This window comes from Nelumbo nucifera, chromosome 2 (assembly GCF_055504915.1).
Source record: "Nelumbo nucifera cultivar China Antique chromosome 2, China Antique-T2T, whole genome shotgun sequence".
NCBI lineage: Eukaryota > Viridiplantae > Streptophyta > Magnoliopsida > Proteales > Nelumbonaceae > Nelumbo > Nelumbo nucifera.
Window position 1 is genome coordinate 9,081,471 of NC_142650.1, and position 20,619 is coordinate 9,102,089.

Here is a 20,619-nt window from a genome sequence, read left to right on the forward strand (position 1 = left end):
TACTAACACATTAACACTTAAAATTGGATAATTTATATAATAATTGAATTTTTATGTGATTCATGTAAAGTTGTAAAAATCATATTGGATTCAAATGTTGGATTTGTATATTATAATAGATTTAAAATTTGAAGTTGGAAGTTGGAATATTGAAATTGAATTAAGTACTTTATTAAATAGTATGTTTTTGTTCCCGTTTGTTGATTATAATATATTTTTTCATAAAACCCGTTAAAACATGAGATTTTTATGTATAAATAACTTATTAAAGTCTTATATTTAGTGATATTGATGTTTATTTATGATTTATTATAGTATTTATAGCATTTCCATGTGTATTTTAATTTTTCATTTGTATCCATGTGTATCCAAGGTGTATTTTGATACATCTATCAAATTTTCCTTTCCAACACGCATGGCATTTCCGATACTTTGGACCTTGTTCCATATTAAATTTAAAAAGGAAAACAAAAAAAAAATTGGTCATTAAAATTAATATTTTTTTTAAGTGTTGATGATATTTACACTGATATTAAGAGATTTTTTGCTCTGACGACCCTTGAACTTTGCAAAAATCCAATTTCAACCCTAAAGAATAAAAGGGTCATTTTTTACCCCCAGACTTTATGTGGCACTGCTAAATTTTGAAAAAAGTGCACTTTCAATCTTAATGTTTGAAAACGGGCCACTTTAATAAAGTTAATTAAGTAAATTACTTTAGGGTCTAATTAAATGACCTTAAAGTATAATTGAGTTTTAATTTACTCAATAAATTAATATAGTTAATTAGTTAAATGACCCTAAGTTATTTAATTTATTTAATGAAGTTAAATAATTAAATGAAATAAATTACAATAATTAAGATAGCTAAGTAAATTAAGCAATTAAATTAGTAAATTAAGTTAATTAAGGAAACAAAGTTAATTAGTTAAATTAAACAAACTAAGTTGATCAATCTAAATAAGTAAATTAAGCCAATTAAGCAAGGCAATTTAAAAACCGATCCAAAACAAAACCATTTTACCACTAGTTTCTAGGTCAACAATTTGGTCGTTCGGCCCAAATGAATCAACCTATGACATTTTAAAAAAACAAAAATAATAATAAAATATAATTAAAATAAAGAATGTCTCAAAAACCATTACTAGATTGAGCAATTTAGCAATTCAACCGTATGGGCCAACGGTTTGTTAACAAAGTCAAATGTTTTTTTTTTTAAATTTCGACCAAGCATAAAATGGAATTAGGTAATTGATTGGTTCCTAGGTCAAATGGTTCAATTGCCTTTGTATAAAATGGAACTAAACAATTGACCAATTGTTGACCCAAAATTATTGGGTCGAATAGTTTGATTGCCCAAAATTTTTAACTTAGTAAACAGATTCGTGACCCAAAACAGTTAAATCGCTAAACTATTTGATTCGATAAATGATTTTTTGGGTCATTTTTTTATGTTAATTATATTTTGTTTTTTATTTTTCAAAACATCATGGGTTGATCCATTCAAACTAAACAATCAAACCATTGACCAAAGTGGTACCATTCTGGATTAGCTTAATTTACTTATTTAGATTGATTAGCTCTGTTTATTAAATTTAACCAATTAACTTCATTTCCTTAATTAAATTAATTAATTTATTTAATTACTTAATTATCTTAATTAGTATACATTTTAATTTACTTAACTAACTTAACTAAGTAAATTAAATACTTAGGAGGGTCATTTAATTAGGCCCTGAAATAATTTACTCAATTAACTTTATTAAAATGGCCTATTTTCAAACTTTAGTATTGAAAGTGACCTTTTCTCAAACTTTAACAATGCCACATAACTTGTCTAACGGATATGTCAACATTATTTCAAATGTGATTATTTTTGCCTGCAAATGGCCTTTTTATCAAAGTTTGGGGGTCAAAATATCCCTTTTTTATTCTTTAGGGTTGAAATTGGCCTTTGCGCAAAGTTCATGAATTGTCAGAGCCAAAAGTTCTTACCTAAAGTATTAAAATATGCATGTCTTATATATTATTTATACCTTACTTGGAGCCGCTTGAGCCTTATATTCAATATCCAAATTACTAATTATCCCACCATAGCCACGCATTTTCCAAGTATATTCCCATACTCTTTTCAACACTCATACTTTAAACCATGTGTGCTTTATGATGATGATATAACTCAAGACTTTTTATCAATTTCTCTGTACAGTAGTAAACAAAACAAAAAAAATAAAAGAATACACCTAGCAATTTTCACTAAAATAACCTGTGAGAGAACTAAGCACAACCTCCCCACCCCCCGAACCAGCAAGCATGTGAATATGAGATGATCATATCATACCAGTGGCTCTATAGTAGAACCTGTTCATATGTTCTAATAAAATCATAGAGACTGAATATTTGTCATACAAAATGATTCAAACCGTGGCTCAGTTAAGTCTACAGTTTCATCCTCTGGCACACGCCAACTCCTAGCTTTCGAAGTTAAGAGGACCAATTTCTCTATGCACTCAGCTGACATCACCGAGTCTGCCTCTTTCTTGCTGTCTTCGACACATAAATTACGGTCTACAGAGAGTGGCAACGAATACCTATTAGGGCATCTTCTCAAATCCTCTGCATCAATGGGAACAGAAGACACTTCTTCACACCTTTCCTTGTCTGCTACACACTTCACACTAGGAGTGGATAACCTCTGCATGATGAATGCAGTGACAAATTAATCAAGGAGCCAAGCAGATAAAAAAATGATATCAGGGCAGAACAGGAGAGCTAGATTAAGAAAAAATCATTATTCACTCAACAGTATCTGTCTGGAATCCCGGTGAAATTCAACCCAACTTCCAGTCTTTCAAAAATGGAATACTAAAAATGAGCGTCAGTTAATGAATGAGAATGACTTGGTTTCCATCTAGAAGTCTAGGCCTATGTTACTTGGACACAGGTGGACACAATGACACCCTTGTTGAACAATGCCAAAGATTTGGAAAGTACAAATCATACGCCAGAAGAAAAACCAAACCTCAAAAATATATGGAAATAATCTATAGACAATTGATTAAATATTTTTGAATGAAAAATATATATGATAGACCTGATGCAAAGCATCCAAACCATAGAACTTTAAGTTCTAGATAATTATGTTGTACAATCTATGTTTTCATCTTGAATAGCAGTCGGTATGTTTAATTTTGAACAAAAGTATATATAAAATGGAAAGAGACAAAAGGCATTTCAATGCCAGAAGTATAAAACAAAGGTAATGGTGAAACCATATGGTTTACCTGAAAAAGTTGTCCAGGAAAATTTCGCCTCTTGGTTTTCTCTGGTGCAATAGTGGAAAGGATTTGAACAACCTCGCTCATGGTTGGTCGAGAGTCAGGGTCCATAAGCAGGCACTCCTTTGCTAAGTAAGCCATTATCTGCATCTCCTCTTCTGGGAAATTCCCTTTCAAATGTGGGTCAGGCAGTTCCAAAATCACCCGCTTACTATCCTGTAATCGAGGCATAGCCTACAATAGGATGAAGAACAATTCAAGTTAAATCAGTATGTTATCAATTTTATCCTGACCAAAAGAAAAAATAAAGAACGGAACTATGCCCATCAAAGAAAAGGACTGGTGTCATAGTTTTACCCAAATCACAAGGCTTTCTTCTCCTTTGTTGGGAAATTTTTGGATGGGTTGCCGACCACTGATCAACTCCAGAAGAACAACCCCAAAACTGAAAACATCTGACTTAAGGGAGGCCCTTCCAACAATGGCATACTCTGGTGCAAAATATCCAAAAGTCCCCTGCATTCTTGCTGGAGAACTTGAGCAGCTGGGAAGGTCATCAGCCCTCAAGTGTTTGGCCATACCAAGATCAGTTATCTGCATGTATGGGTGAGTCATTAAGAAAGCAGGAATGCTTGATCCATACAACATCAGTAAATTACAATTTCAAAATTTTTAATTGACAAAAAAAATTATCAGGATCTTCAAGTGAAATAAGTGCAAAAATAAACTTGCCAAACTTGTAAAGAAAAATGCTAGTCTACAAGCTTATGGATTCCTTGTAACCAAGCACAAGGAAATACTCAAATACATACCTTAGCCAAACACACTTTCTTGTGCCTTCTAATGGAAGAACCCATAAGCTCATAAGGTTAGCATTGTGCTATAGGAGACAATAATTATTGCCTTTCTTTAACATCTTTAAATGAAATTGCAAGTATACATAATATAGCCAAAGCCTGCCTGTCATACCAAGTTGACTCAATTGATATACTAGTCAACTTGCCTTTTCCCCCTCCATTTCCTGTCTATGATATTTAGGTTTTTAAGAAATTCAAGAACCTTACTTTAGCACTCCAGTTCTCATCTAGAAGAATATTAGTTGATTTGACATCTCTATGCAAAATCCTTGGAGCAGCAGCTTCATGGAGATATTCCAAGCCCCTTGCAGCTCCAAGAGCAATGCCAACACGAGTTCCCCAGTCCATGGGCTCTTTCCCTGGAGCCCCATCTAAGCAATCTCTCAGGTTACCATTGGACATGTATTCAAAGACAAGTAGCCTCTCAGCTTGTTTCCTTTGGGACTCCAAGCAGTATCCAAGCAAAGGCACCACATGACAGTGGTTGAGCCTTGATATGAGCTCAATCTGCAGAAACAAAAAGTTGACCATCATTTAGGATGGAGTGAAGTACAAAGATAACAACAACAAGCCACAAATAAGAGGAGCAATACCTCAGTCAAAAACTCGGTATCTACATCAGGACCTCCCTGAGTCTTTAGACGTTTAACAGCAACAGTTCTGCCATCTTTGAGCTGTCCATGATAAACACAGCTGCTTCCTCCAACCCCTATCAGATTAGAACGGGAGAACTTATTGGTTGTGTACTCCAACTCAGAGTAAGTAAAGTGGACAATTGCCCCAGGCATTGCTCTCCTTTTGCTGTTAAATACAAAAGAAGTTCTCTGTATACACCCTGCAGAAAAGCAGTAAATTGTAGTTTTGAGACTTTTGGGGGCCAAAGAAAAATGTTACCGCTAATATAACCACACAATGAGGGGAGGGGGGAGAATTAAAATCTTCATAGTTTTACTTTCAGAATGGAAAAAGACCATCTTAATGCTGTTACTTTCATGACAAAAAAAGCCTTAGCTTGTTTTTTAAAATTTCACCAGGTGAAATCTTATGCAAATCTTCAGCTCAAATTCTTAAAAAGGAATTAAACAACTAAAATGAAAAGCATCTGCTTTTACCTGTGATGGGGTTTAAGGGAGATTTTATATTTACTTTGAATTCTGGTACTGAAGAAGATCTATGAGTTATTAGGTTGGTAGCACTATTACAGCTTGAGTCTTTGTCTGATGAAAATACTGGAGGTTGAACAGGACATTTGTCCCTCCGATACACATAACATCCCAATGAAGCAAGAAATGCAACAGTTGTGAGAACAACACATAGTAACAGAATGTAAACAATGGCCTTGCTGGAAATGTGCTTCCTTGAAGATCTTGTCTCAACAGAAAAACCTGCATATAAAGCATTTGAAATTAACCATTATGAGCTTGTGGCTTCTGAAGCACTGACACTGAACATTCCATCTTTTTCTTTTTTTTTTCTTTTTTTCGTGTAGGTGTTTATGAGGATGTCCACATGTTGGGACCAGCCTTGTCATTTGTCCTACATACATCATTCCCTCTCTCTCTCTCTCTCTCTCTCTCTTTTTCTTGTGTAGGTGTTTATGAGGATGTCTACATCCTGGGATAAGCCTCATCATTTGTCCTACATACATCATTCATTCATTCTGAAGTTTTAGCTTAACTAGTGGGTAAAGTGTGAAGGGACATTCCCAAAACCTACAATCAAATCCTGTCTAAAAGTTGACCATTTGATCCAATTGCTCACCGAAAAGAAGAAAAAGCAAGAAGTCACACTCATGGATGCCATTGTACTGAATTTTGACAAAAAATAGAAGAGAACAAACATGGAGGCCCATTACTCAACAAGCTCAATGGTTCTAACCCAAAAGCTGATACATTACTTCCCTCTCTACTAGCATGAAGACTACAACACAATGTGTGGAAATCACCATAAGTTGTAATTTTGCTATACAAGTATCCCAAATTTTCAACTTTATGTTAGACACAACCACTAATTCAAAATTTCATAAGTACAATCATGAAAAATTACGGATTCAGCATATAATTCATTCAGTATATACCATTAAAGGTGTGAAATAATAAGGTTTAATAGCAACATTCATCACTGAAAAGGCACTTTACCAGATGTGCAGTTGCAGGCTGTGAAACAACTTGAATCATGAATGCCAGCTGCAGCTGTGGGAAATCCCCCAGCATCACAAACGCAAGTCCACCTTCCTCCACTTGCTCCTCCGGAAGAGTCTTCTTCTATAAGAAACTATGCACAATTAGAATGACTAAACATCATAGAAGATCATATATCCTCAGAGGTAAATGTTATAAACAGAATGAGTGTACCTAAGTTAAAAATGTCTGCAAACACAGACGAAGAGGTGTAACAGCTTCAAGCCTTCAATATATGAAGCCATTATAGTCACAAAGATTCCAAGTTTCACACATAAACACAAACCATATATTTTTATCACCCCTGTCTGGCAAAGCTTCTTGAAAATACTTAATATTGCTTGGACAATTAACTCAAATGTATTTTGAAAAACTATCTCGACTTTGCAAATTGAAAGATTAATGCCTATTCACACACACACACACAAAAGAAAAGAAAAGGAGCTGAATTTTTTCAAGGAAAAAACAGGCAGGGGAATATTAAGGATCTGAAATTCTGAATTATGAGAGAAAGAGGTTTAGAGCTGAGAGCAGAGAGTAAACATTAAACTAGAAAAAAAATCCGATATACAAATAAGAGGCTAAAATAAAAGAAAAAGAAAAAGTCTAGAATAAGGAGACAAGAATAAAGAAAGAAAGAAAATACTCTTGCCTGCAGGTAAATCTCAAATAAGCTCATTATTTTCTACTAAAAATTCAACTATATAATAACTCATATTATACCATCAATATAGGGGGTTGGATATCCTTTATGCAATCCAATTTTAACTAGGGAACAAACCACATTGCTTTAAAACTAAGACAAACCCGCTAGGACACTCAAATATAGAATCTAATTCTCAATACAACTCTAAATACCTAATAATAATCCTACTAAATCTAACAAATTCCAAAATAATCTAAAAAAGACTAAAGTACAGTCACAATCCCTCTGACATTAAAATGGCTATTATTTCCCTACTTCTCCGAAACATAATGGATTTACAAGCACTTGTTCTTTTTTTTTTTTTATCAGTAACTGAAAATTCATTAAAAATTGAAACAGATTACAAGAATACAATGAAGAAAGAAATGCAGAGAGAGATAAACCCTCTTATCTCTCCCCAACCCAACGAAACTTCTCTTTACAACACAACTGAGCCCAAAACAACTGATTTCTTCCCACCCCTTGTTTGGCAAGAGCATCAGCAAAAGAATTTGCACTTCTTTTGACCCACTGAACTCTCACTTCCATATTTTGTGTGAACCATTTGAATTTCTTACTTTCATTGTTAAAACACCACATATTTGCCTCCTCACTTCCAGCCATCCCACAACCAATTTGGAATCCCCTTCAATAATTAATTTCCAATCTTTTAAAGATATTGCCCTCTTTACCCCTTCAATTAGCGTTTCAGCTGTCAAGGAATCATCTACTCCAATTGACCAGAATAAAAATCCTGCATTTTGCCCTCTTCATCCCTAAACACTCCAATACCCGATAATCCCCAGTTACCCAGCCTGCTACCATCAACGTTAAGCTTAACAAATCCTCTTTCTGGAGGAGACCAATTAGGAACAGAGATATTCTTCATTGGGGCAGAATTTGCCACTTCCTTCCAATTTGAAATGGTATCGTTCATTGAGACAGAAGAAAAGGAATCCAAATATTGCAGCCAATGGGCCACCCTAATTGTTTGATAGATTACTGGAAAAACTATCTAATGACATTAAAAGCAAATCAAACAGAAAGGCTTTGACCTCTTAAACATAAGTTGCAGGAAAAGTGACTTTAAAACCATTTGTCATTTTAGACTTGGACTTATTTCTATGACACCAAAAAACTCAAGATAACCAAAACTATAATCACCCAGAAATTTACAAAATTGTCACTGGTTCAGGAACATGGAAACTTTTGTTTTTTTTTTCTTCCACGGTTTCTTTCCATTTTTCTACATCTGCATCATTTTATGTTCAGGCTCAGAAAATAATTCCAATCCCACAAAACAGCAACATCTGTTGAAGCTAAGTGAAACTAGCCCTTTTCTTGGGAAAGGTTAAAGAACTGGTATTGTATTGATATACTATAAAGAGAAAAAGTACACCAGCCCATTTACAATGAGAACCTGTACATAGCTACCACAAACCATAATGATCGTAAGCATACCAGGACTGCAATCACAAGATGTAGAACAGTTAGCTGCAATAACATAGCTCTGATTGCCTACTTGAGCAGAAGCACATGAACAAGTCCACTTGTTTATGCCAGACTCTCCAGAGAACCCATCTGTCATCATAAGTTTAAAGATGGATGTACATATCAGAATGGCTTGAAACAGTGTGTACATATGAGTATAGATGAACTTATAATACTAAATGCCTACTGATATGGAAGGAACAGCATAAACAATTTAGTTACATCAACAATAGCCTCAGAAGACATTTAAGATAATATGCAATGAAACACTAGCACGCTTAGCAGCATAGTGGTAAACATTGCAGACTTGACCCTTTGACATTCAGTAAGACATACCAAGGAGATCTCCAATGCAAGCAATTAAGCTCTGATTCAAAAGATAAACAACTAAACCTACTTATGACCCCTAGATTGTTAGCATATTTTAGGGGACATTACATGGTATAATGGTAAATCTTGGGCTGGCAAGCGTAAGAACATGAGTTCAAACCCAAGAGTGGCTACTTTGTGCAAAAAATTACCGAAGTCTAGGACTGTATCCAGCCTGCCCCTACCAAGACCCCAGATAGATGGGATCAACATTGGGTAATGGCCTTTATTAGATTGTTACCATATTATCTGACAACAAAAACAAAATGTTACAGATTAGAAGCTTAGAATAATCAGATATTTACATTTATCCCAAATATCTCCAACCTAGAAATTTGAATGCAGTGTCATGTCATGGCCACATGCAGCAGTAAGATGATTGAAGGCTTGCAATCCTATCCAGTCTACCTCACAGGTATCTCAGATTTATACTCAGATATATGATCAGTGGTTAGAGCAAAATAACCAAAAATGGCAGAGGAAAATGATACTAACCACATGAAATATATGGAAACCAGAGTAAGTAAATGATATAAGCAAGGGCAACTTCCAACTGGAGCTTCATTATCTTGTCCCAAACACTAAACAAAAAGCAGATAAAGAAAGTCAGAGTACTTTCAGTTTTAGATAACCTTGAAGCTACATCAGTGGCAAAATAAATAGTTTCTAGAATGCAACTAAATTGCATCTAATTATTTTTCTTTCAACTGTTATAAAGTACTAGCAAGTAATTTTAATATAATAAGGAGCCATATGATATGTACTTATTTTGCCACTTCAAGTACTCCAACAAGTTGCACAGGAGATAAATCAGAAAGTAACTAGTAACCATGAGAATCAATTATGTAAATAGAAAAGTAAAATTGAGAATCAATTAGTTTTTACATTGTGCCTTCATCATTGCGAAAAAAACAAAATAATTGAAGTGATAATCCTACTTTAGTCCTGCCAAGACAGGCTTGCTAACCATTAAGTGAACAAAATCATGATCCATTTTCTATGCAAAAAACAATACCAACTGATGTGGGCCCAAAGGAAGAGAAAATAGAAGCAAAACCCATATTTTTTTCCTTAGGATCATATGGCCTTCTGAATGGCTTTCATAATGGAGCCAACAACGGGGTTTTCACAAATCCATCTGTGAGAGAGAGAGAGATAGAGAAGAGATAAATTATGCTCTCATTGAAAAAAATCCCCTGTACAACTAGAGGCTGTACAAAGGGAATTCACAACCATTACATACAAAAAAGTTCCTATTATCCTATACCCCCAGTGTTTACAAAAGATTTTTGTACACAAAATTTACTGTTATCTGCTCTATTAAAACTTCTATGTGCTGCTACCCTTGAAAGCAATTTTCCCCATATTTTCTGCCAACATCCTCAGCTGAGCAACCTTTGTTCTGAAACATCCTAGAGCTCCTCTCCTGCCATATTACTCAAAAGACAACCCCTGGAATCATTTGCCATATGATTTTTCCTTTCTCACTCAGGCCATGAGGGTACCTTCCCCTCAAAAACATCTCCACAGGGCACAGATGCTAGATAGCATCCCCTAATAGCAAAGAGCATAAAAACTATCATCCAAATGCCATACGTGAAGCTGCAATGTACCAGCAAGTGGTCCAGAGACTCTATCATCTCGTTGCACATTAACCAAATGCCACACTGTGCTGGTAGGAAGCTCCACGCTATCTTGCCATGCCAGCCGGCCATAAAAAGGCTCAACTGAAAACTACACAGATTTTTTTATATCATTCATGAAATGCATCAATGTCAAGCACACCCCATGTCAACCAACCCAAGTTCATGGGTCTAAAAATTTACACTAGCAAGCCATAGCTATAACAATTTCTCCTGCACAAAACCCACAAAATTGGGTTAATTCAAGAAAGATCAGCAAATTAGTTTCCAAACATGATATAAATTTGATTTTCGTGGTCAAATATTTGATTGGATTTTCTATATACACTGAACAATAGAAGGATCCTCAAGATTTACTTCACATACACATGATATTTGATTAGGTTCTTAGTTGCAGGTGTCGTATGTAAGTTCTTTTAGGAAAATCAGGTATCTAGATCTTAGAAGGACCATTGTGTTTCTATAATAAATATTCTAGGGAAAAGTACGGAAACACATGATGCAGAATTCTGAATTCCAGCCCCCCCCCCCCTACAACTAGCCCTCTCCCCCCCTATAAACCACATCCTGCCCGTGAATTTGGCATCAATTCACGGTCAGGATGCATTCCCCCTGTACTTTGGGCCTAGTAAATTCTGATCTGGGCTGATTGGTACTTCTCCCAATATTCTATGTACAAGCTCAATTCATTCACTAGATGAATGAAGAGACTTCCCTACTAATGTATATAACTCCATGAGGATCTATTGGCTGAAAGTTAGTTTATTGAATCTTTGTTACCATTGTCAAAATTGATACTCTAATTGTTTTTTTTTCTTTTTCCATTGTCAAATCATCTCCAACCCCCATTTCCCACACTTATTCTCTCACTATCTTCATTTATTTACTTGTTTCTGTTATCAAGTTTCTTTAGTCCTTACACAGCTTAACCTAAACAAGTTTCCTTCTGTTTCTTAAGTTTTTTTCAGCCCCCTTTGCTAGATACATTTAAGCTGAATCTCAAAACAAGCATGCTAAAGACCTTGTGGACTATTTCCAGCTTGACATGAATCCTTCTCAACCCATTACTTCCCCTTATATTTCACTCTTACATTTGCTCCTTGGACTTTTTTCCTTACAACATCCAATGTCTGCACTTTCAGGCTAAAACTCCATGTTAAACCAAGTCAAACAACCTTGTTTTCCCTTGTATATTAATTCACACGTAACCTTTGAATTCCAGAGAAATTTCACTAGCCATTTGTCTACTGGTCCAGCATCTAACACAGGTCCCAGTGATCAGCATTGATAATGAGATGTCTAGCACTATGACTTTCAAAGCCTAATATGAGTCAGCATGGGTGTGAAACCTGAATACACAATGGCTCACATGGCCAGCATTCCAGAAAATGGAATCTCCCTATTGCATAGTTCTGAAACACTCCAAATAAATATTTAAATAGGCAGATTAATACCTAAAGGATAATCATGCAAGGAAAATTTAAGTGATTAACGTACCTTCATGAAGAGTAAAAGATATCTACTTTATAAGTAGTCCATTGTCTAAAATCATTGAACCTGTAACAGAAGACAAAAACACCACATGATTTTGTCCAATCATCAAAACAAACAATGAAGTTTATAAATTAAGAAGTATCAACAACTATACCAGCAAAAAGGCATTCACATTAAGCAAGTATACATCAATCTTAAACCCTTTAAGCTTATAAAAGATCTTAAAGAAACCTCATAGCAATACACCTTATAACTAGAGACTTCAGATAACAGAAGACAAAAAACATGTCATGGTTTTGTTTAAGCAACAAAACCAGTAATGGAGTTTATTAAAAAAAAAGTTAACAAATATCAAAACCAAACCAGAAAATATAAAATATATATATATATATATATATATATATATATATATATATATATATATATTCATGTTTAGCAAGCATTTATCAATCTTAAACCCTTTAAACTTATAAAAGACCTAGAAGCAACTTTATATCAATACACTTATAACTAGAGACTTCAATGTGAAGTTGTTTTTCCAAGGCAGAAATTCAAATGGGTTGTATTTGACCTTTTTCTATTTCTTAGGAACAAAGTTTGGAAATTTGACATGAAAGAACACGGAAAATAAAAAGATGCAGAAATACATACAAAAATGGAAAGCACATATGAGGTGGTATTAGTGAATGGGAAAATAACTATAAATCACAATTTGTCCTAATTTTCAAGAATTTACGAAAGACAAACTGAAGACCAAGTTTAAGCTGTCCTGTTTTCTAATCCCAGACAGAGGACATAGAAGGACATATCAGGAAAGGCAGAGGGCTAACTTGAAACACTACCATGCACTGCTCTCAGATTTTGGTGAAAGTGACATTATTTCAGTCACAGTGCTCAAGGTGCAACTACCTATCAAGACGACTGAGTAATGAAGAGAACTAAATCAAGCCAGTCTCACTCTCAAAGTTTCCATTCAATATTTAACAGAGAAAATAAGTTGAAAGCAAAACATCACCCAAAATCTCAAAGATTTGTTATCCCCAAGCTGAGCAGATCAGTTACCATTAATGGGTGCAAGAGGAAAAAAGAAGGGAAGGGAGAAAATATACACAAGGGAACGCAGAAAAGACAGCTGACAGCAAATAAGACGATAGGCCTTGATTAGATTTGGAAATATTCAAAAGGAAAACATCTTCATTACCCACCTATTTGAAAGCAACCCATTTGCAACCGAAAGAGACACACCAACCATCAGGGTAGAAGACATGAAGGAGGACGGATTAAAACCCATATTTTCATTATCGGCAATATCAGTCGGCTTCTCAGGAGTTAAACGTTTCAAATCGATCTCAAAGATATTCAAATATTCAAAAGACCTGTGGAGCAACGATTATAATAAAATTTGGCTTAAAACTTGAAAAACTTTTTTAATGAGTGTGTGACGTATCTGAGAAAAATTTCGACGTATCTTTTAGTCACAGGCTTACTCTACTGTGCAGCTGCTACGAGATCGGATCTATTCCTCACACAGGGCGCCTCACACCGACCTCATGGGAAATGTTCCCAATGCATGATGAGGCGCCCCTCTGTGAGGAGCAGATGACAATTCCGCTGTGATTGTTAAGGAAACGGGATCTGCTCCTCATAAATGGGCGCCTCACACGCATATCCACCGTCTATTGGAAATATTTCCCGTGAATATTTTTTAACAAGAGAAATATTTTCTGATAAGATGTGCGTCTAAGACGTCAGTTGTGAGGAGCAGATCTGATCTCACTACTAAGACCCAGAGTGGAACCCGCCCCAGATGTTCTCAATGCATGACTGAGTTATAAAATGTACTGTCTCAACTAAGGGAGTTAGACGAGAAGAACCCGTCCCCATCTTAACTAACGTAGGGTAGGGATAATTTTGACGCTATCTATCGAAAAATCAATTGGTTCAACCACATCCTCCAAGAAGGTGAGGAGCATACAGAAACAATTGACTATAAGGAGACAATGAGCGTAATTTTTATTGACTAAAGTGCACCCATGCAAATTTGTAAATGGGTGATCAACGATCATCTACCAAACAGCCACGTATATAATCAAAGAGAAAAATGTATTAGGAGTGGACCCCAAATAATCCAATTCCTCCCATTGAAGTTTGAATACATCGAACCGTAGCCGTTGCCGGCGGATGATGATCCATGAAAAAATAATTGTCCTTTTTTTGGGACCAGGCTGATGGTGTTGGCGGTAGGGCTGTCAATTGGACGGTTTTGGGTTAGATCCAAATCGATTTAAATCTTATCGAATCAATTTTGGACAATCCATTATATTTATTGGGTTGGGCCAACCCAAAATAAAACCGTCCGTATTATTATTGGTTTAAATCGGTCTAAAACCAGAACCTAATAGTTGAATCACCATTTCGCCAAACCCCACAGGTGTGATTCAAAGCCAAAATCGAAACTGTTAGTGGTATTTGAAAATACTTTCGAGCTGTGTTTGTCTTTGGAGATCTGCAGTTTTATCGGGACTGGAAGCCCTAACGAAATTGCTGAGAAAGGAAGACGAAGATGGGAGAGCAGAACCTCTAAAGGCATCGTTAGTGGTATTTGAAGACTGTGAGGAGAATTCAAGGCCTTGTTTGAATCTAGCAGCGCCCTCGCCTTTCCGTGTGAGCTCGTCATAATATGCAGCGGCCTTCTCCTCCTCCATTGATGAGTTTGGGAGATTAGAAAATTATTTGAATGAGCAGCATCTACAACCAATGCACGGGCTCATACGAAAGGATTTGAATGTTCAAGGGTTTCGATTTTACAACAAAATTTGTTTCACAAATCACAAATCAGGGCGGAAGAGGGAAGGCGCTGGGTGAAATTTTGGAATTTAGCTCTATGAAATTTTGTTACAGAGAAACTGAACCATGATGACATTCATGCCTCCATTATTGAGGTGTTGTACTGATATCCCTTACATAGAATTTACTTGTTGATTGCCTTACAGGAACCAAGCTTTCAGCTGCAATACTTTTGAAGCAAACAGGGTTTCAGAGTATGTTTCAGAGGTTTGAAAGAAGAACAAAATGCTTTGGTGGCAGCACTGATGTACCTTTATGATCAGGATGATCAGTGCCTTAGTTAGACTCTTATGTCTCAGTGGGATGATCTGCTGGACCAAAGCACATCCAAGGCAATGAATGCGTTTGATAGCCTTCAGATTGGAATTTTGGAACAGGTGGTGGGACCGTTCAGCTATTAAAAATTTCAAATAGAATGGGCTTGTTGCTCGTTTGCTTCTATACTCCTGTGCTTTGAAATTGAGATATTCATATCAATCACTAGAACCAAGTAGAATGCTTGCGCAAACAAGATGTGTCCAAGGGCCAACTATTTGTTTCAAGAAACCGTTTCTGTAATTTTTTCACATTTTCTGGGCTTTCAAGTATTTTTTGAAATTTTATTTAGTTTGGACCGAATTTGACCCAATCCAATCTATTTGTATTTCAAATAGACTGAATCCAATTCAGTTTGTATAGATTTAGATTGAATTTGATCCGATCCATTTGTAAATGGACCAACGTTGGATCGGATTGAACTGGACCAAATCCAATCCGATTGACACCCCAAGTTGGCGGGGTCACTATTCACATATTCCACCGTTCCCCAACTGCTCGCTTGAAGATTCTTCATCGACGCGTTGTATTTCTCACTCTATGTCACTGTCAACGGTGTCTGATGATCCGAGTGCGAATTCAATATTCGATTCGATTAAATCGGATTTCGATCTCAAAAGAAATAATTAAAAAAAAAAATCAAATCCGTCGAATCTGAATGCAACCCAGCGCCATCCTATAAAGATCGGAGTCCCAAAATGTATCAAACAGCAACTGCATGTTTATGTCTAAAATATTAAAACATTTTTTTATAAACAAAATTGGTTTAAGTTAAATACCCTATGGCTCCTAAATTCGAGTATCATTATCTCATTGAAGTTGTTTGCAATTTAATTTACTAATGAAATACAACATTTTCGCCATTTTTTTAGTTTAATTTTTTATTTACCTTTTTAGCCCAATTTATTGACAATATATAATATCCAAATACAATACGAGTCCAACGAAAATTCAATAATCATTAGGATCGGATTCAAATATACGTATTTTAGATTCTATCCCAATTCCCAACCCGAATGGATTCAAACGTAAGTAAAGCTATCAATGGATGGGTCTGGTTCGGGACAATGTGGATCGTGGACATTACTAGGGGTGTCAATTGTATAGGAATTGGTCCAATCCGATCTAATACAAGTTCATTACAAATGGACTACGTCCAATTTAATTCAGGTGAATATTTTAGACCATTTTCGACTGCTTCAATTCAATGTTGGGACCCTTCAATCTGCTCAAAATGGTCTTAATTTACATTTATTCCAATCTAAACCTGATCAATTGACACTTGTATTCTTATCTTCTACAATGAATTTTGTTCAATCTGGCTCAATTCAATATAAATCCATTATGGATGGATTAAGTCCAATCAATTCCAAAAAATACTTTCAACCATTAAATCTGGGCTGATCCAATTTAATGTCTTATTGATTCATCTAATTCATCCAAAATGATTTTGATCTGGATGGGGTGCAACCCAAAACCAATTTATTGACACCCCTAACTACTGAACCGATTATTTAATCGGTTCATAAAATAGACCCAAAACCAAACTAATTATTAATTGGGATAAACCGGTCCAAAGCAATTAATCCGGTTATACTTGTCACCCATAATTAACTATCATAATAACAACTTGGAACTTCATTTTCACCCATAATTACCTATGATATAACTACAGTAAATGGTAAACTGTTTATAGGTTGATAAAACAAGCGATATAAATCAAAATTATCTTATATATTATTCATAAAATTTACCTTTTAGACAAAATATATAACAAAAATAACAAAAAAAATGAAAAAAAAAACTTTAAATGTTATTAATTATATAATAGGGTCTGAACAGCAATAGCAGGTCTCGATCCAATTATTAATTAGATTGACAGCTCTACACATAACAAAAAGAGAGACGGAACTGTCCACTGGTGGAGGTTCTGCTTCAGTTAGGGAAAAGCCGGTTCGAACATCCTTTATCGCTGCAAAGGTGGAAATGGCTGTTAGAACGGTATGGACACAGCTTTGCCCTGATAGAAGCCGATCTCCCATTATCGTGATATGTTTTCTTTTTTTTTTTCTTTTAAGCAAAATTTTATGATTTATTAATCATAACAAAGGACATCAGATGAGAAACATCCACAGATTGAAGCAAAAATGTTTACCAGATCTGTCACTTGCTCAAGTAAATGGATTAAGCATTCTTTAAATAGGATCAACCAGATCAGTGTGAATATTTGAAGGTTTCCTCATGAACTCACCCATAATTAATTCCATGTCTTGCTTGCCCACCCGATAAAGTCTACCGGAGGTTTTGACTTTTAATTTGAGGGTAGGGACTAGGGAGAAAGAGTGCTGTTACAGACATAATTTCAATTTCCTCAAGGTTGAAGCAAAAAGGGTGGTGAACGTGCACTCGCGTACAATTATAAAATGGGTACAAAAAGTGAGTAGGAAATCTGGCTTCGTGAACGTGAGAGAATAAATTCTTCGTATTACGGATGAAGTTGAGCATTGAGATCAGCAGGGTGCACGTCATCATTCTAAATCTCCTGGTCTTGCCAATAAATTCTTCGAAAAAATACGGGTTGCAGAATTCTGATTTCCTACGAAACACTACCACCGTGTAAGAGATATTCTCAATGCACGGCCGTAGAGTCCTGTGGTAGGGGTCGCACATCATGAGGTTAACTGTTTTATCAGTGAAGGCCTGTACTTAGGTGGATGAGATGAGATCCCACGCTTCCATATTCAATTCGGTTTCGGAGGGACACTCTCACACCAATTTTACAGTACATCTCAGCCGCACATTGAAAACATAGATCACACCAATCCACTTGTTGTAAGCTTTCTTATATCTCCATCTATCTATTGTTGCTCCCACCAAAAATTAAGGGGCTATTTGATAAAACATAAAAGCTGAAGTTGCTGAGCTGATTTAGTAAATAAGATTTTAAGGAGAATGCGTGAAGCTGAAGCTTCATATGTTACCAAACCTTTGATTATTTTGTTATTTAACTATTTTATCCATTAAAATAGGGATGATCATTTATGATTTGGGACGACCTGCCAAAATTTCTCTTAAACCCTGCCCGGACTCGCATCAAGTCTGCACAGTATCAAGGTTCAAAGTATATACGTATTTCAGTTATATCGTATCGATACTTAGAAATAGGTACTTAAAAAAATATATACTTTTTTTTTAGTTTTTTTTTTTAAGTTTAGTTTTTTGGAAAGCTTATAAGATGTTTTTTATTATTAAAAAAGTTAGGGATCTGAAATACATGAAAACAGGCGTTTTGAATTATATCTTTTTAAAAAAAAATACGATACGATACATTCAATACGGGACGTATCATATTGATACTTTGAACCATACATAAAATGCAAGCTGACCCAGACCAACAAACCCGACCAAAACTGGGACAACACCCAAAGTGCGGGCCGAGCCAGACCCGGTTAAGCTTTAAAGCCGTTACCAACTTACCATCCTGTAAAACCCGGCCCGGCCCGGCCCGTGATCATCCCTACAGACAAACCCAATTTCAAGATAGGGCTAGATAGGTTTAGGCGGATGTTATCGCCCGCTTCGTTTAGAAGATTCATGCGTGAAGCATGGGATCATGGCAACATTGCTTTGATAGTTGGGACACATTACCGGGAGTGGATCTTCTACTAATAAACCCTTTTTATTTTTTATTTTTTTAATGGGGAGTTTTGGTGAGCGGATTCATCCCGATTCATATTTCCTATGGAAGTGCAACACAATCAGAGACCGAGGATTCGTCAAGTAAACGCAATATAAAAAGGAAAACGACTTACCCGTGAAACTTCTTTGTATCTGTTCAGTCTTCCTCATCAAGCCAACAAGCATGTACCAAACCTCCGACTGTTGTGTAGCTTCGTAACGATACTATCTCTATTACGCTCTGCTTCAGAAAAAACAACAATAAATCAAAAAGTTGTCGTTTTTCATTTTTTCTTTTCCCACCAAATTAATCCAACGCCTCGTATGCATTTCGAAATTTCAGACAGAAATTTGAAGGGCGAAGAGATCTAAATACATTTCAGAGAGAACTTTGAATTTGGAGGATGAAAGAATCAAATGAGCAATCTGAAAAATCAATACTTCCTTTTAATCGTACAGACTATAGATCACGAGACTACAGAGCAAAGCGACTACATAGCATTCAAAAGTCAAAACTAGCACTCTCTACTCGCGCATTGGATTAAATTATTAACAGAAAACCGAAAATGCAGGGACGAGATCATAGCTGAAAGAATAACGATTAATGAATGATAATAAAAAAACAGTGATCTTGAAATTATCAGTGCTCACTGCTCAGAAAAATACCTGATCGATTATACATGATGTACACCTCCTAGTTAAGATCACTTGAGAAGATTGGATGCTCAACCTTTCGCATAGAAATAAGCACAAGAAGGTTTTAGAGAGAGAAGAAGAAGAAGAAAGAGATAAAGTTTGATTAACGGTGAATGAAAGAACGACTTGGGAGTATGAGAGGGAATTGAAATGTAAGGAATCCTCGAGATGTGAACTAACTGCAGTAAAAGTAGTGACACCTTGCCCCGCTCAAACAGAAGCGGGATCTGTTCCTCATAAATGAACGCCTCACAGGCACATCCACCGTGCATTGGGAGCATCTCCCGTGAATGTCACTGTGTCAGGCTACTGAATTTATTACTTGTTTTGTCTTTTTCCAGTTCACATGTTAAAAAGTATTATTATTATTTTTGATAATAAGAATAGAATTCATGGGAAGAAACGGAATCTATTTCTCACAAATGGGCGCTTCACATACACATCCACCCTACATTCGAAACATAAGGAATGAACGATGAATTCGAAATAAACATCAACATCCAATTCAAACCTTGATTAGAAGATTACGTGCTACTTTAGGTTTAGGGTTCACCATTAATCAAATGGACAATAACATCTACTACATGGATTTTGCATTGACCTTCCCTCTCTGTCACCTCACATCTGTCAGATGAATCCATACACTCAAATCTTTCGCTCCAAATTTGTTTGGAGTGGAGAGGATTCACATTCAATTAATTTGCTACTCGAATGAGGAGGTGCCATACAACCACAAGTAGTAGCACAACACAAATAAGCGAAAGAGGAGAAATGAATACAACTTAAGCAAGCTTGATTTACTTATAGCGAATTGTACGGTTCAAATAAGAGTCGATGCGCCCATAGTCATCAATTATCAACTTCGAATCTCCTTTAGTCATGATCGAGTCCTCTCTCAACTGTCCAAGGTACAAATAAGTTATCCAAGCATTGGGGGCATTGATACAATTTTTCAAGTAATTTAGTCTTCTAAGTATTAGTAATTAATTATAAATTAACACCTTCAACTATCAATCATGAATCACATTTCACCGATTCACGATCACCGACCACGTTAGCTGCTTGCTTGCTTGGAGTGCTGTGACT

General features: G+C 35.8%; 1 protein-coding gene across 7 annotated transcripts; it reads right to left on the reverse strand.

Moving 5' to 3' along the window:
- Nucleotides 1-2,141: 2,141 nt before the first annotated feature.
- LOC104594887 (receptor-like serine/threonine-protein kinase NCRK) lies at nucleotides 2,142-19,672 on the reverse strand. Of its 7 annotated transcripts, XM_088899161.1 has the most exons (13): nucleotides 19,504-19,671; nucleotides 18,972-19,078; nucleotides 12,001-12,060; nucleotides 9,356-9,441; nucleotides 9,013-9,109; nucleotides 8,462-8,581; nucleotides 6,274-6,399; nucleotides 5,248-5,520; nucleotides 4,729-4,970; nucleotides 4,343-4,642; nucleotides 3,636-3,872; nucleotides 3,285-3,512; nucleotides 2,142-2,695 (listed from the first exon to the last, which is right to left on the reverse strand). In XM_088899161.1, the coding sequence occupies exons 5-13, from the start codon at nucleotides 9,071-9,073 to the stop codon at nucleotides 2,384-2,386; spliced, it is 1,899 nt and encodes a 632-aa protein (XP_088755287.1). In that variant the 5' UTR covers nucleotides 9,074-9,109; nucleotides 9,356-9,441; nucleotides 12,001-12,060; nucleotides 18,972-19,078; nucleotides 19,504-19,671; the 3' UTR covers nucleotides 2,142-2,383. The 7 variants fall into 7 exon arrangements, with proteins under 7 accessions (XP_088755287.1, XP_088755286.1, XP_010253728.1 ...); XM_088899160.1 differs by lacking the exon at nucleotides 9,013-9,109 and having other exon boundaries at nucleotides 19,504-19,669; XM_010255426.3 differs by lacking the exons at nucleotides 9,013-9,109; nucleotides 18,972-19,078; nucleotides 19,504-19,671 and adding exons at nucleotides 13,203-13,373; nucleotides 13,485-13,603.
- Nucleotides 19,673-20,619: the final 947 nt, after the last annotated feature.